The 16805-nt window shown below is 40.8% G+C and overlaps 2 protein-coding genes across 5 annotated transcripts; one reads left to right on the top strand and one right to left on the bottom strand.

Annotated features, from left to right (window-relative positions):
* Positions 1 to 36: 36 nt before the first annotated feature.
* Positions 37 to 15930, bottom strand: rfx1b (regulatory factor X, 1b (influences HLA class II expression)). 4 transcript variants are annotated; one of them, XM_039613376.1, is made up of 18 exons: positions 15814 to 15930; positions 13399 to 13768; positions 7940 to 8037; positions 7741 to 7830; positions 6560 to 6633; positions 6134 to 6431; positions 5854 to 6035; positions 5640 to 5759; positions 5207 to 5328; positions 4939 to 5057; positions 4379 to 4482; positions 4139 to 4290; positions 3847 to 3944; positions 3445 to 3594; positions 3124 to 3335; positions 2881 to 3034; positions 2715 to 2760; positions 37 to 1828 (listed from the first exon to the last, which is right to left on the bottom strand). In XM_039613376.1, the coding sequence occupies exons 2-18, from the start codon at positions 13745 to 13747 to the stop codon at positions 1650 to 1652; spliced, it is 2547 nt and encodes an 848-aa protein (XP_039469310.1). In that variant the 5' UTR covers positions 13748 to 13768; positions 15814 to 15930; the 3' UTR covers positions 37 to 1649. The 4 variants fall into 4 exon arrangements, with proteins under 4 accessions (XP_039469310.1, XP_031608913.1, XP_039469309.1 ...); XM_031753053.2 differs by lacking the exon at positions 15814 to 15930 and adding an exon at positions 14905 to 15083; XM_039613375.1 differs by lacking the exon at positions 15814 to 15930 and adding an exon at positions 14088 to 14775 and having other exon boundaries at positions 37 to 1825.
* rln3b (relaxin 3b) lies at positions 15820 to 16528 on the top strand. Its single transcript, XM_031752650.2, has 2 exons — positions 15820 to 16020; positions 16123 to 16528. Exons 1-2 carry the CDS (start codon positions 15846 to 15848, stop codon positions 16401 to 16403), a joined length of 456 nt encoding a protein of 151 aa, XP_031608510.1. The 5' UTR covers positions 15820 to 15845; the 3' UTR covers positions 16404 to 16528.
* Positions 16529 to 16805: the final 277 nt, after the last annotated feature.

The raw sequence follows: 16805 nt of genomic DNA, 5'->3' as shown, positions 1-16805 counted from the left end.
AACACAGGGAATGAAGGAAAAACAGTCTGGCACAAGTTTTGATAGCAATCACATCTCTTTAGTTGTAACAGTGAGAATAAAGCTACAAACGTTGATCACAGGTTTAAGTACAAAGGTCTTCAGAATAACAGCAAGAACCTCGTTCAGAAATGGTTCTGCAGCACAAGCAAGGGACAGAATCCACGGCACAGTTTGTACGACATCGCAGTTAGCGGTTAACTTTAATTCGAGTCAGATTTTGTAGCCTGCTCTCACATATCTATATTTATATATAAATGTAAACATACTTTTTTTCTCCTTTGTAATGTTCTTTGGTGACATCTTTGTAATCAGGTGGTCCTGAGGGACATCCAACTACCATTACAATATTTTTATTTCTTTTCCCCTCAGTCCCACACTTACACATTGCTGCTGGTTGAGCGTGTGCTCTTTGAGGGGGTTAATCTTAAGTCACCATACTCACATGCTTGGTCCATCATCACAATAAAAATATAGCTCAAGACTCTGGCTGGTGGACATACCACGACATACTTATTAAGGCAATAATGGTTAAACAACATACGAATATTTTGGATATATTACGTCGTTCACAAAAAGGTACATAATATAAGTTATCTACAAACGTCCAGCATACACACTTTCTGAAAATAAACATCTACTCTTACACTACAAAAACTTTGAGATAGCTGGTACATCTAGCTGGTACAAAGATTGCAAAATATGTGGAGCTGATCAGGTGGGAAAGCTTTGGCCTTGTGTTGCCCACACATGCGTTGAACAGTATCTATGAAATGCGTGTGTGTGGGGGGGGGGTTTGCACTTGAGTCATCTGTATGTTTGTGTGTGAAAGAAAGATGATGATGATGTTGAAAGAAAGGATGGATGACGAATGGATGAAGACCAACAAACCAGGCAGAATCATCACAAAACTAGACGATCACCTTTTTTTCTTTTAACAGCTACAAAAAGTTCATGACAACACCACGACTACTTCACAGGACGTTCATTTATTAAACCACCGATACAGAATATATAGAGCACAACCTTTTTTTAAGCCTAGAAATCTCTCAAAAGGCACAGCGTATCAGTTAGTTGGCCAAATGAATAAGAAGTCGCATTTATAAAGCCAAATACCTTTCACTCAACGTCCATGTGCCAACAAAAATTCATGATGCAGTATCATTCCAGATGCTACTCTTAAACAAATATATTTTTCAGACAATACCATTCATTCAAAAGTTCAGCTCCCCTGCATAGTCATTGTGTTAAAGGTAATTAAAGTGATATTTGAGTTTAGAGGACAATGAATCTCTCCACAGCAATCAGGTCAGTGGTTAAGGCGGGATGGGAGGGAATCAATAATATATGTATATATAATTCAGGCTGAGCAGGAGCAGCCACTGAAAAGGCAGGGAAGGCACAGGGAACAAAGGGAGGATTGTGAAATGATCACGTGAAGGCAAACATAAAGGTTGCAGCACAAACAGTACAGCATAGAAAATTTGGCAAAAGGCCCTCCCACTTTTTCACCACAGACGACCAAACATGCAAACCAGGAGCTCACGTGGTGCGACAGAACAAGATGACATGATTTGAAACTTAAAGCAAAGGCATGTGTCAAGCATTGTGCTAACCGTACAGGTGATTAGCTAAGGTGGTGTGCTGTGTGTCTCATTGAGCGTGTGCAGACTTATGTTTGTCCTGGGCTGTTTGACTGGCGGCTCCATCACCTCCTTCTCCTCATCAACCGCGCTCAGAGAGCTGGACTGCAGCACCAAATCTCCGCTGTCCTCCTCACTATCTTCATCGTCATCCTCCTCCTCTTCTTCTAAGACAAGAAAGACAATAAGTAAATACCACGGTGCCATGATGAGTGTTGGCCTGTTGCAGCAGCTACTGTGCAATTTTGTTTTGTTTTTTGTTTGAATCTGCACATTTTCTTGATCACTTACTCAATCTGAATAACTCTAATGCATACATTCATTTGTCTTCTCTCCCATAGTTTGTGTTTTACCCTTGTCTCACCATCTTTTTCTTTTCTCCCCCTAAACAAGAGTTCTTCCTCCCCACCATCTCTATGTGATAGTGCCTCAAGCTGATTTTATTTTGATTAAAATTGGATCAAGGTGACACCAAATGTAAAAATCAGTATAAAAAAACTTTATATTACCCACATTTTTTATGGATGATCTTCAAACTTCACAACAATATACTAAACATTACATACTAAAGTATACCATTTTAGTATGTAAGGTCAAAGGTCAGGGTAACACAAATAAGGCAAAAGTTCAGCACTTTCTTTGCTTGAACTCTTTAAAACATGATTTCATGACTTTACAATGATGCAAAAAGAATAATATACTTCGCTACATTTCCATATTAACAATACGCACATCACCATAAATGATCTCTAAAAACTGCTGATGTCATCATATCGTCATAAAAACTTCCCCTCAGTGGGGACCTCGTTACTGTTTGCATAAAAAAACAACCACAGGTGTGAACTCTAAATCTATAATGCAAAGAGTTTTATAAAAGATGGACGAGCATTTGAAAAGTGAAGCCAATACAGAAGTGCATTAATCCAGCATTCTTTGTAATGGCCAGCAGGGGGCAACTGCTGTGGTTACAAAGTAGCAAAACAGCTAAGGCTGAGGCTGGTGCTTATGGGGAATCCTAATAAAAGACTATTAAGGAAAACCATCATCATTTACCTTTTTCAATGTCTTGAGAGGTCCGGCTCTTGACAGTACTGGCAAACTGTGTCCACAGCAAAGAAAGCACATTTATAAATGTCTGCGAAGGTTCTCATTTATAGACATATTTATAAACTTAATTCCAAAGTGGAATACAAGTATGAGTGTGTGTTCAGATACATACTTCTGCCATGACTGCTATGGGAGTTTCTCCTTTAGCCTGAGCCACTCTGTGCTCGATCAGGTAGTACATGTACTCATCATACAGCAAGCGGATCAGATGAAAGGACCCAAAACTTGCAGCACTGCGCAGAGTCAAGTCCCGGATTACCATAGAACTGGTGAAAAAGAAGAAAAGATTCAGAAAATATTTCTTTAACATAAAACTGCATCTTTACAGAGCACATTTTTTCCCATTTCCCCTCACCTGTAGAAGGACCAGTTTAGCAGGAAAACCTTTGCAGCCTTTGGCAGGGCCATAGGGTTGTGCTCATAGGGCTTTAGGACCTGGGACACAACACCATCTAGCCAGGTAGCCCACTGTTCCAGAGAGTTCTGCTGCTGCAGAGTCGCTTTAAAGTCTTGCTCCAGCCTCTGGATCACACGGTCTTCACACTGACAAACCCAGGATGCCTGTTCCTGAGGGGGACGCAGGCAAGCGCAGTGAGCACTCTGCTGTTTTATTTAAAAACCACTGATGTACAGCAGCAGGTAAGAGCAGGAGTCACAGACAGCAGTACTGGCAGACCTGTACGTTATTGAAATCAACCCGATTGAGGTCGGAGAGCATCTGGTTGATCTGAGCTGAGTTCTGGAGGACGGCCCGGGCAGCCTGAGCCAGGTGGTTCAAACTGGTGTAACGACGCAGCGTCTGGGAGAAAGAGCCAATGCACACCACCTGAAAGGAAAAGTGATGAGAAGGAAATAAAGCACCCTTGTCAAAAAGAGCTATAAAGAGGACAAGTCACATTTTTCCATCACAAAATGGCAGCACTAAAAACCATCAAGTCAGAAAATACATCACAAATCCCACTTATTTTGGTGAGCTAAAGTGAGCTAAGTGCTAAGGGATGCACCAGTGTATTAAATAAAAAGCTCTAAATTAAAGCACAGATACAGAGCTCAATGTAAAAAGAAAAAATACAAATACCTTTATGCGAACCATCTCCTCTGGGATGTTCATCATGGCACCTGTCAACCAGTTTTCCAGACTTTTGGCAAAGTTACGGATGGCCTGAGTTAAGGCACCTGATGGCGGTGATGCAAAGAGGAAAGATGCAGTTTAAAGGGATATACAAAAACACAGGAACACTTCTCTCCATTTTTAATGAGCCGCAATGTATAATTCTTACATACAGTATACATCACCAAAACAGCAGTGAACGTATTCAGGTGGGTTTCGCAGAAAATTAAAACATTTATACATGACCTTATTAACTTACTTGGAATGGGTCTCAGTACATCGGAGATGAGGATCTCCACCAGAGTCTGGTAGAGCAGGTTGTCACACTCTCTTGTCCAGCGTAGCACTGGCTCAAACTTACACAACACCACCAGGCACGATTTGGGCAGTCGCTTCTCAGACTCGTTGTGTCTGGGTGGGCATGTGAAACAGCTGATCAGCTTCAGTTTCAGCAGGGGATGCTTGGGTGCACACATTTGAGAGTGCTTGCGATACTTACAGGTTGAGTGATTCTGCATCATTGCTCTGGCTAAACCTCCAGAATGATTTCCACAAGGTCTCAACGAGAGTGAACTGAAGGTTGACCATCACATCCAGAATAGCCTGCGAGGATCACATATAGCATCACAGAGGTTTGATTGGGATCTATATGTATAACACTGCAATGGTGGATGCTTGTATTTATGTTAAAAATTTCAAGTAATAGGCTCAACGAGTCAAACATGATATTTATTTACACAGGACAGAAAATTAGAAGAAACTGGGCTGAATAAACTTGGGGGCTGCACCAATGTCCAACATAAAATAAAGATTATTTTGAACTGTGTGAATCATCCCAAGCTATTCTGGAAATGACCACAACTTCACTTCAATGTTTCTGTTTAACTGCTTAGCATTTCTTTGGAAGCTGATGTTACTGTGCTTTACAACAACTACAAGAACTTTGCTTTTTTTTTTTAAATGACAAAATGAAATGGCAAGAGAAATAAGTACACACACATGGAAAGGATGTCAATTATATCAAGTCTCTGTGTCCTTTCCTTTGTCTAAGCTGCATACCTCACAGTGTTCTCTGTACAGAGTCTGAAAGGCCTTGAGGTGCTCTAAAAGGATCCCATCGGGCAGGGTTCGATCTTGAAGATCAATTTCCACAAAGTCTGGCAATGTCTTTGATGCCTCTGCACATGATAATGCACATGAAAAAAGGAAACACAGAGAATTGATTCAGTATCATTTGAAATAAAATCATATCCATCCATTTTTTAACTGCTTATCCAATAAACTAAAAGAAAGAAACAATGATCAATAATGTGCAGGTGTTCCTCACCTAGGAACTGCTGGTACTGGTGCACCTGGGCCGAAATGTCACAAAGTGTCGAGCCCTGTTGTTGACCTATCCCGCCTGCAGTGCCGTTGGCGATCCCCTGTGACTTCTGAACTGGCTTTACCCTATTTGACACACCATTCACATAGAAACAGAGCCGGAGTTATCGGGACAGTTTAATGTTCTACTGTTACATATTTTTGTTTGAGTGGATCTTTTCACACAAGATGTTCAGTTTTGACAAAATAACGTAAAACTCGACAGGAGGACCAGTTGTGGATAAGAATGAAATGTCATCCATGCATAGTATTAAATCATAAACCACAGGAGGAATTTTTTTCAGCAGTGATGTACTCTACTAGTATTTCATACTATATCTAGAAGCTCAGTACCTGTAATAGCTCAAGGACAAATTTTAGAGTGCATGGGTGGCTACCTGTTTTTCTGTGAGAAAGGCTGCTGCCTCATCGCCATGTGCTGTTGTTCATCCATCAGTCTGAGAAGAGGTGACCCGGATTTGATCCTCAGACCATAGTAGTGGTACTTAGAGTTCCCTCTGAAACATACACAGGAAAAAGTTATGATAAACCCTTGAGAGCCTGGTCTTGCACAGTTCATGTATGTGTGCCTGTATGCGTGTTTTTGTGTACCTGGTTCCTAATCTCCGTGTACGCAGCCCCATGAAGACAGACCTGATGAGTTTTCCAAAAGATGCAGCATTAACAGGTTCTAGTTTCTGCTCCTGGCAGTGGAGCAGGTAGTGGTAGTAGAGGGTGCAGCGAGGTAAACTCACGCCCTCAGCCCCCTCGTAATTATCACAGAGCCACTGCACCTGGAGAAGAAGGATGTCACAGGGCTCAGTATTTGAACCTTTGGGTGGCAGGCTGTCACTGATCATAGATGTGCTTCACTTTCAACTTTTCGACTCACGGTAGCAGGTGGGGCACGAGAGTTGGGGCTGGAGTAACTCTGTCCTCCTCCTCCACCACCTGCTGTTGGAGTTCCTCCTGCTCCTAAGACATAACCTCCTTGAATAACGTAACCACCTCCACCTGCAGCAGCTGCTGTGCTGCTGGCTCCTGCTGTTGCCACAGAAACTGGCTGTGAAGTCACAGATCCAGTGATGTCTGACTCAGAGCTGGGCGTGGCCTCGTAGAAGGTGGTGGCAGACGTAGGAGGTGTCTGGGAATACAGGGGCGACTCGGAGAAGGGGTAATTGTTCGGTCGACTGGACAAGAAAAGACACAGACACCGAAATATATCAATGGCTCTGTGATGAGCAAAGTTTCAGTGTGTGTAACTGAATGTGTGAGCATAGAACAAACAGACAGACAGATCAGGTGCTTCACTACTTACATGGTGGGTGTGGTGAAAGTTGCATCTCCTGCTCCATCCACATATTGGACCTGGCCAGAGTACACATGCTCCACCTGAAAAATGACCAAAAAGGAGATTAGATTTACACAATTAAAGGGTTGCAAGAACTGAATGAAGTCCTCCTTTAGCATAGAATATATTGGACCATCCTCCTATAGGAAAGGAGATGGGACCCCACATCTCACAATTTAAAGTGACACACTAACAGACTGTGCTCAACATGACTAACAGTTGCATTTTCCACCTAATGACATAACTCACCAACATGCAGATATGTTTTGAATGCCCCACTTTATTAAGACCGCTCCTTATATCTGCTCCTTATGAAGGTGTTGCATGAACAACTGTGAAAAGCACTCTATAAGTGAAGATAACTAATGTAATTAAAATGACCAAAGTGAAGAGAAGGGTGCAGTGAAACTTAGCGTGCATCAGTTATGCTCTCAATAATTATTCACATTTTACTTATTAAAGCCGATAGTAAATATTGTAATGAAGGAAAGATGAATCGGCTCTTCAAACGCAACATAAAATATGAGTAGGCACAGTGTGAGCAAGACTGCTAAACCTTTTGATTTCACATTTGTGACTGAAAAGCTATATTCTTTTTTAAAATTCTAAGGAGTTACTATACAAGATGCACTTTTTTGTAGTACATTTCAAATCAATGAAATGCAAGCTTAATGCGATGCTGGTGTGACTACTAGGTAAAAAGATGCAAAACTGTTCTCTTTCTACACATCCACTTGGCGTGAAGTTATCTTTCTGGCTATTTCAAATTGGTTGCAAAAACATTCCTTAAAACATTTATACAAAAGCAATGTCTTAATCTTCATCAGGCATTATGTCGACGACAAGCAGAGCAAGCGTTCATTCACCAAGTTCAATATTTGATTTGCTTTCATCGAGTCCTAAAAATTAACTGTCTCTTTGACTGCCCACGAGGTTCTCCCGGTCTTCAGTAATATCATACTGTGCACTCAACATGTTGATTACACATTAATTAAACCCAATTTGTTTACTTAATTGTATGATAGCAGGCTATTAAGGAATACAACTAATGAAACAAAACTGGCAGCGGTGTGCTGTTGCAGATGAATGTAAGTGGTGTGGCATGACTGACATGCTGATGAAGTGATGAGAGGAATTATCTTCCTTACCTCTGGGCTTATATGCACAGACTGCAGATTGTTGACGTGGCCTGTCTGATTCCTCTTGGCTGCCTGAGACACGGCTTGCAACACTGACCTCTGTTAATGTATAAAGCCAGAGCGTCAGATACAACCAAATACAATGTTACGCTTGCGCCGACATAGTCATGGCAAATTCATGGGGTTTGTTCATAGGTGTGCATCTTACCTGTGGGGTGGTCTGCACTGATTGGACCACCTGAGTAGGTACACCAGGGGCGGGCGGGCTGGAGTCTGACAAACTGTCACTGGAGGGCACGGAGTCATCTGTGGATGAAACAGAAAAGGTAAAGGAGAAAGGTTTTATTTGACGATCAGGCAAATTTAACTGAAAACCCATCCACCATCACTTCAAGTGAAGCACTCACGACAGACTGGCTCCAAATCGTAATAACAGCCACCACAGAACATCTCGCAATCAAGTTTCTTTTTTGCTCTACTGAGAAAAGATGGACAGTGAGGAGGAGGAGAAGTGTGTCTGTCCAATTCTCATTTCATCCTTATATCTTGTATGCAGAAGGGACAGCCTTGGACAGCTAATCTCCCCAGATGGAGAGAGAAATCCCTCCATCTTGTAAACATGCAGATCAGATGAGAGGGGAAAAAAGAGAGATACGTGTGGGTTGACAACGGCGGGAGAAAATACAGAACGGAGGTTGGGTGGCGGAGAGGGCAATATTCACTTGTTTTTATTTTCAGGTGAGAAAACATTTTACTTTAACCACCTGTACTGTTACTCCTGCTGTGATGCTCTTATTTCAACCAAGGTTGAACACTCCAAGGTTGAAATACACTACCAGTAACTACACTTTGGTCAAGTCATAGCTGACTGATGCACAGTGTACCACTCAGTTTAATTTTAAATTATTATAGCGAAACGCTCTGGCCTAGGTGCTTGTAAATGATAAAAACTGATCACAATTTCACCTCCCATTTTTACAAGAAAAAGTGTTTTATTCAGGCAACAACATCAGTCTGACAGCTAACTGGTCACCTATGTTTGGTGCAACAGTATAAATCCAGTCTGTCTGTGGTTTGGTGGATACATTTATACAAGATTTGTCAATCCTGTGTAAAAAGGATGGCTTGCATTGTTTAACCTGGTTTAGGGCTTGTTTGTAACCCCAGCCCAAATACACCACTTTAGAATTCTATTGTTTTCATCAATTGGTATAATTAGTACAGTTGATAAGTCAGTTATTTGTTAGAGAACTTTGCTTTTATTTTTTCAATCACCTACCAATAATCCAAGCCTATACAACCTGAAGGTTACAAGGACCATAAATAATTTTTTTTCTCATTTTACAGCTATATTGTTAACTATTGAATAATGAAAATGTTATGTTCTAGACCAGACTGAAGCAACATTTAAGAAACAACATCTAAACCTTACAGTGCAAAATAACATCTAGTCGTATATTAACATTCATAATTATTTGGACAATGCCAAAGGTTTTGTAAATTTGCCTCTATACACCACCCCAGTGGATATGAAATCAAACAATCAAGCTATGACTGAGGTGCAGATTTTCAGTGGGTTTAAAAAAAGTACTGTATTAACTGTTTAGGAATTACAGCCATGACCGTGTAGACATTCAATCATTTTCAACACCTAAAAAAGAGAAGTAATTGGACAACTGGGAAGCAATTTAATGGAAAGGTGAAGACAGTTCCTTATTATTGCATGACAAATTCATTAACTGTGCTGAAACTGTTTAGGCAGCTGTTTACTGGAACGTTCAACATGAGGTCTACTTGTCAATGTAAGCATGGGAAGCCATCCTTAACCTGAAAAACCACAATAAATCTGAGAGACAACAAAAACTTTAGGAGAGGCCAAATCAACAATCTAGTGCTTTCTTAGAAAGGAGGGCTGCTTTGGCCAGGTCAAAGTGCACACCACAAAATACATTCAAGAACAAGACGTCCACATTAAACTTTGACAGAAAGCAAGCGCCTACACAGTTCTTTGGACAGATGAGACCAAGATTAATGTGTGCCAGAATAATGTGAAGAAAAAAGTCTGGAGGAATGGAGAAATAGCTCATGTTCAGCAGCTTACGACATTATATGTTAAATATGGTGAAGATAATGTTATGGAATGGGGATCCATATCAAACAGTCGAACCCAGTCATTAGTGTTTAGTGATGAAGTGACTGCTGATAAAAGTATCAGGATAAATAACGATGCATACAGGGCTATAGCCTCTGCTCAGATTCAGCCAAATGTTGCAAAACTAATCAGACGGGGTTTCGCAGTGCAAAAGACCATAGTGCTGTCGATTATGATCCAAAGCATACTGCAGAAGCAGTATGAATTTCTCAAGGCAAAGAAATGGGTTATTCTTCAATGATCAAGTCACCTGACCTCGATCCAAACAGAGCAACCTTTCAGTTATTAAATAATGAATGCAGGGAGATCCACAAACAGCTGAAGGCAGCTGCAGTTCCAGACTTCAGGCAGCCATTGGCAGGATAGGATCTCATCCAAGTATTAGAAAACAGTCCTTATTTTTAAAACGTTCTTAGTTTGTCCAATTACTTTTAAGCTTCTGAAGATGTGGGGCTGTGTTAAAAAATGGCTATAATTCTTAAAGAGTTAATACTATTTTTGTTTTGGTTTTTTTGTTAAATTACAAAAAATGTGTCAGTCACTAAATTCTTATGCCCCTAACTGCATAATATTATCCATGTTATAGAAATCTGAAACTATATTTCCAACAAGCTGTCAAAAAATTGAAATACAGAAAACAAACATGCACAAAGTCTGTTCTTTTTACTGTAGTCTATGTTCTAGATACTGTTACATTGTGCATTTTGTATTCCTACTTTATGAGGCAGAGACAAGCCCCAGGCAGCAGGCCTGTGAGGCTCTCACTCTGGGTGAGAGGGCACAGCGTCACTTGATACCGGCAGGAAAAAAGATCTACAATTAGAAGGCCCTAAAATAAACATAGAGATAGGCACTGATACTGGGGTCTCTTTTCATTTCCTCTAGTTAGCATAATATTTTAAAATACTGATTTGTTTTTTTGACTAAGGGTTTGTATTTATTTAATAGAATACATTTTAAAAGAAGACATGGCTGATAGTACTTCTTATCTAGGAAAAGTTCAAAGTTCAAAAGTGTTATAAATCCATCTTACGTTAGCTACCTTCATTTCTAATGTCTAATTTTGTACATTTGCTATTATGATTTACAACTTTTGTGGCATCCCAACCCAAAATTTTCTGGTTTTGTTTTTTTTTCTTTTCTACAAAAGAAGTTCAACAACTGCTAGGCAGAAATTTAAAGGTATGTTGATGTAAAATAATTATTCTTAAAATCCCCATATGAAGATCTATGTATAACAGTAAAAGCAGCAGAAAAGAGGTGCAGTGAAGTTTCATTCATTGGCTACCCATAGTCCCTAGTTTACAACTATTAAGGCAAACAATCCAGTGCATATAGATTGTCATTATAATGCATCACCATCACACCGCACAGGTTCATTCTACATCAGTGGGGTTTCTTTCTTTTTGGTGAGACTTTCCACCAACAGACTGCCTGTGCTGAGATAGGTTTACCTTGGTGCCTTTTTGAGAACCATCCCACATTTGGACATTTTTGAAGACTGAATGTTACTTAGTGTCACTGGCGAAAGCTTCCATTGCCGACACAATCTGTAGACTGCATCTGTGAATCATCAGTAAAGTTCTTATGGTAGTCCCTCCAGTAGCCAGTGGATTCAACTTTTGGGAACAGCAATTATGTAATGTCTTGCCAGTACTAGCTTTTTGGCACTAACACCTTTTTATTTTATTTTTTTTCCCCACAGGGGGAATGCGTGGAACCGGTTCTACAGTAGGCACCAGTGCTGCTTCGTTGGAAAAAAGGTATTAGATATCCATTGGACTTCTTCTTTCTTAAAGAGATGGCAAGAGATGACAGAAATTCTCTGTAATAAGACTGATGGGTGATCAGGAAACATCAATGCAAAATTATTATTATTATTATTTATTATTATTAATAGAATAATTATTATTACTACTGATATTATGCTCTAGGTATTCTCATTGAGATTGAAATCTCATTTTCTGTGTAAAAACATTACGCTTGGATATCCAAGCATAATGTTTTTAGTGTTTGTACAACACACATGCACTGACATCCCTTCATAGAAGTTCTGTTATTCAAATACCCATGAGCAAGCCAAAGTTTGCCACATATCTGGGCGGCTCTAGCCCAGGAGGTTAGTGGTTTGATCCCCAGCTCCTCAACTTCACATATCAAAGTGTCCTTGGCCAAGATAGTAAAATCCCAAAGATGCATCCATTAGTAGTGTGTGAGCGTTTGTTAGGTAAAGAGCTCAAAGTGCATAGAATATAGTCCTGTATGAATGCGTGTGAATGACTCAATCTGGCTAAAAGTGTAATGAGTCTTTGAGGAGACAGTGGGACTATGAAAGCACTGCATAAATACCATATCATGAGCATGAGGTTTGCGAATGTAATGAGCTTAAAACATTGATTTGAAATGCAAAAAAAAGGTAAACAAGGCCTTGTGTTTTACATGCCTCACCCAGCTATTCATTTCTGTGGAGGAAATTCCCTCTTTCTTTAGTACAACAACACAGTTCATTCACAGAGTGACAAAGTGATGTGTCTTCCCCCACAAACAGCATCTCGGAGAGCGCATTTAAAGACAAGCAAAGAGTCACTGTAGTTGTAAAAAAAAATTAAGTATGTGATACAAAATCTAGTGATTCTCAGTGTTTTTTCAGGAAGTATGTTTTTTTCTGTTAATAAAATATGTTTTGAGGGTCTAATTGTCTTGTCAAAATCAAAAAGCTTGAATCCAAGCCAGTATTCATCTGAAACATTAGGGACAGATTAATGGGATAAATACCTCTCCTCTGATCATACAGCCTAGTGCTCAATCTAGAATTGGTTCCACACGTTTCTACAAAACAAAAAACAGCTGCACCCAGAGTCTGAAGTAGAGATGCTAGTAGGTACAGGAGGGGCTGCTGCAAGAAATTTATCACCATTTGCTTCCACATAACCATATTAATCCAGTTTCTGGTACACAAACTATGTAACACAGCTGTGTAGAGACTTTATCCAACAGACACGTGGCAAAAAAAAATTCTACTAGTTTAATCTAAATAACACTCAACCCTGCATGCTGCGCTAATCATTGCCAGAGAGAGATGGAACACTGCTGTCAGCCTTCAACAAAGTTTACAAGAAATCTGTGAAATTTATACATTTCACAACTATATAGTAAACAGTGTCTGCACACAGACAGTTTTCATTTTCATTTCATTTCTTCACTTCTTAATTCAACAGTGGTTTGACTGTGTAAAACTAACTGCTGGTGGATGGAAGTAGAGCAACAGATCACTTTCCTTTGCATTTCTTCATTTTAAACAAGATTTTTGTTGGCATTTTAACATAAAGATACTGACTGTGAGAAAAAAAATACTCATTAGTGAAGGTTCATTCCAGCCAGTTATCCAAACATTGGCAGCTGACCAGTCAACATGCCTGGGCTAAGAGTTCATTGGTAATGTTGAATCCTGGTGTGTGTGTATGTGTGTGTGTGTGTGTGTGTGTCAGTCAGTCACTCCTAAGGTAGTCTCTCACCTGGAATTGTTACTATGATGTACTGAGGTGAGCTGCTTTGACCATTACTCTTCTGGACTGGAGAAGGCTGAAGATTAGGGTTCACGTAGTGCTGTGTGGGAGTAGTCAGAACCACCGCCTTCTGGCTCTGGGCTTGGGTGGGCGGAGCCTGAGAACAAAGTGCATCCTGTCCAGTTTTAGAAGCAGCAGTTGACTGGTTAGCTGACGAAACGGTTCCAGAGGCTGGTGGGATCTCAGACAGGAAGTGTGCAGTCTTTGCGGATGAGGGTGTGGTGGAAGCAGGTGTTGCTATGGTTACTGTGTTGGCCTGCTGAGGCTGAAGGTCTTCGGAGTATCCAGACGTTGCCATGGCAACCAATGCTTTGAGGCACTGGTTTTATGGATATAGAAAAAATGCCATTCATTAATGAAAGTGCTATGGACATACACAGAAATACAGTTTGTTGTCCTATTATCTCACCATGCTTTGACCACACAGAGTGAGTGAGTGAGTGTGTGAGTGAGTGTTTGTGTGTGTGTTTGTCCTTGTGTGCCTGTAACATAAACCTTATGAGGAAGTAGGGCTTTTGTCTGAGACTAAGCAGTAGTCTAAAGCCTTTCCTGTTTGGTCAAAACGGAAAGAACCAGTATGATCTTACAGCATAACAGATAACGCAATTAATCAAATTTTCAAAATAACATTGACTGACCATGGCCGTGACATTCCATCTCAAATAAAATAATCAAAACCGCTGAGCAAAAAGCAATTACATTTACGGATTGTGGACAGTCCCGTGATTGCATAACCTGAAGAAAGAAATTACTGGAGGCATCGTCAGGCCATCCTACTGCGCGAGAAGCCACTCCTGCGTGAACCAACATGTCACACAATACAAGCATGAGGTACACCGTCCTCACGACAATCACTTCCACTGGATTCAATGTCAGCGCAAGAAACTTTTTCAAAGTCACTAAATGATTATGAAACATACTGCAATCATCTTCTGCGCGTTTAAAACCCATTAAAAACCCATTGGTGCGTGTGTAGTTTGGTGAACGTTTCAGTATTTAATCTCTTTAGTCAGCTTTTGTTTGAAATGTGAGTTGAGAAAGTGATAGCTCCCCCCTCTCGAGCTAGCAGCTCGCTCACGTTGACTTATGACGTTAACGCAAGCTAGCCAACTGCTAGCTAGTCACGTCGATAGCGACTAAATCTACGACCACGTTACAAATCTCGCCTCGTGAGTTTCTCAGTAATCGAAACTGTGACAAACAACCTGAACATTATGACAAATTAGCACAAAAAAGTACCACAGGCACCACAACACAACCGCCATCTTGTGCTCTTATCAAAGATCTGACATCGCCATAACAACGGTCTACGTTTGGAAAGAAGCTAGCAACCACTTTCATCACCGAAACGCTCGAGCGATTTTGCGCGAGCGTTCGCGACTGCACAAACACACGCACGCACACACACAGTTCACCTAAAATTAAATGGGAATTCAGAGATAGTTTACTTTTCACCTGTTTGTTCCGGTTTTATCCTTTTTAGGCGTTAAAGTTTTTTCCTCTTAGATTTAGGTTGTTGTTGTTGACTCCCGTTGCTTAGTTCTTGTCGCCAGGACTACCGTGACTATGGCGCCGAGCCTTCACCGGGGCAACTGTTGCTACCCTCTTGTCGTTACCCCTCCCTCTGCTAAATGTTGATTGGCTCTGTAAGGAGGTGGTCGAAGCGTCAGTTGGAAAACTCGACCGTTGATTGGCTGGTTACACCTGTCTATCACTTTCGCTAGATTCTAACGTCAAATGAACGCTTGTAATGTTACTTTTTTTGATTGCCCAAAATGTCACACAGATTGGAAATGATGGGATGTAAATTCATTCTTATTCACAGAAAGCGGTGGTTATCTCTGTCCCCCGTGTGTCTCTCTTATAAATAATTAGTATTGGATGATGATAATAGGACGTTCACAACTGATTAGTCACTGTGGGGTCCACTGAAATGTCTCTTTAGTGTAGTGTGTGTGTGTGTGTGTGTGTGTGTGTGTGTGTGTGTCAGCAGCGAACAGCACCCTTCCTTGGGGTGCAAAGATAGTGATCTTAGTCCCATGGTAGGCAGAGTTAATGGTGATACTGTGCTGGTGTCAGACAGCCCAATCAAAATGATGTGAGGGACAGAAAGGCCACTTAAAGGTCACAGGTGATGAGATTCCCAGTGGCACTGTTGACATCACCTCTGGTATCGTTCAGCATTTTAATCACAACATTTCTTTTTCTCTGAGTGCATTGTTGCCCCTAAAGGTCTCCAGCCTTATCTCGAGGTATGACGAACACTGGAGGTGAGTTGAGGTCCTCCTCGCTGATGCTAGGCCCTATAAAAGGTGGAAAGAACATCCAAAAAGAAACACAAACCACAGAGACACTTCAACGTACCTTCGAGATACCTTCAATATTTGTTCAGCATCATGTGGAAGGCAGCGCTCTTGACCCTGGGCTTGTTGGTGGCTCTGGTAGACAGGGTGCGGCCCAATGATGGTCATCCCTCTTTTTATGGGGTGAAACTGTGTGGAAGAGAGTTCATACGAGCTGTCATCTTTACCTGTGGTGGTTCTCGCTGGAGGAGAAGCGCAGAAGACTCGGGTAAGACGGTGTGATTTTGTGTGCTGATTTTCAATGATGTGCTTTGTTTTCCTAGAATTAAACTGCAATATTGACAGATTTACTTTTTTTTCTTTTCATTAGCATTTATTGGAGAAGAAACCTATGATCCATGGAAGGCAAATCCCATCCCTCAACTTACAAGCGAGCAAGATCCTGCAGATTCCGAACCATGGCAAAATCCAGCGTTAGATATGGCATCTGTGGCAGCAGGATTCAGCCGCTCAGCTCGCTCACCGATCACAGAAGAGGTACTGGAGGCTCTACGGAGTGCAGACAGGAAAGGACGGGACGTAGTGGTTGGACTGTCCAACGCTTGCTGCAAGTGGGGCTGCAGCAAGAGTGAAATCAGCTCTCTCTGCTGAACTTCGATTTTTCTAAATATACACCCTGTTCTGTTCAAAATGAAGAACTTTACTCCCACACACAATTTCTTAAATGTTCACTTTCGTTCAACTACCTGTCCATAATGTGAATGTGTTCTTGATATTTGTTTGCTCTGGTTGATGTGATAATAAAGCTTTGCTTAGTTGATTATGAAATGTTCTGCTTCTTTAAAAAGAAGAAAGTTATAATTAAGATACTTCATGCTGTTAGAGCACTTCCCATTTTCCAAAGGACTGTTTCACAGTTTTGGCAAGTATTTCGAAATTAAGGAAGTGGTGATAACTATGACTACACGGAGTGGCCTGCGATTAACTGAATTATACCCAAGTCATTTTCCTTCCTTAAAATGTATCTGATTATAGTTGCTTACTATGATTCTG

Source organism: Oreochromis aureus, linkage group 6 (assembly GCF_013358895.1).
Source record: "Oreochromis aureus strain Israel breed Guangdong linkage group 6, ZZ_aureus, whole genome shotgun sequence".
Lineage (NCBI taxonomy): Eukaryota > Metazoa > Chordata > Actinopteri > Cichliformes > Cichlidae > Oreochromis > Oreochromis aureus.
Note: the sequence above shows the minus strand (reverse complement) of the source record. Positions and strands in the feature narration are given on the sequence as shown.

What these genes read in the sequence shown, in the direction of transcription:
- rln3b (XM_031752650.2), top strand. Translation starts at nt 15,846, where the DNA reads ATGTGGAAGGCAGCGCTCTTGACCCTGGGCTTGTTGGTGGCTCTGGTA. An exon ending in GAGAAGCGCAGAAGACTCGG is followed by an intron (nt 16,021 to 16,122) that starts GTAAGACGGTGT and finishes TCTTTTCATTAG; the next exon opens with CATTTATTGGAGAAGAAACC.
- rfx1b (XM_039613374.1), bottom strand. An exon ending in CTCGTGCCCCACCTGCTACC is followed by an intron (nt 6,036 to 6,133) that starts GTGAGTCGAAAA and finishes CTTCTTCTCCAG; the next exon opens with GTGCAGTGGCTCTGTGATAA. An exon ending in CCTTTCTCACAGAAAAACAG is followed by an intron (nt 5,329 to 5,639) that starts GTAGCCACCCAT and finishes TGTGTCAAATAG; the next exon opens with GGTAAAGCCAGTTCAGAAGT.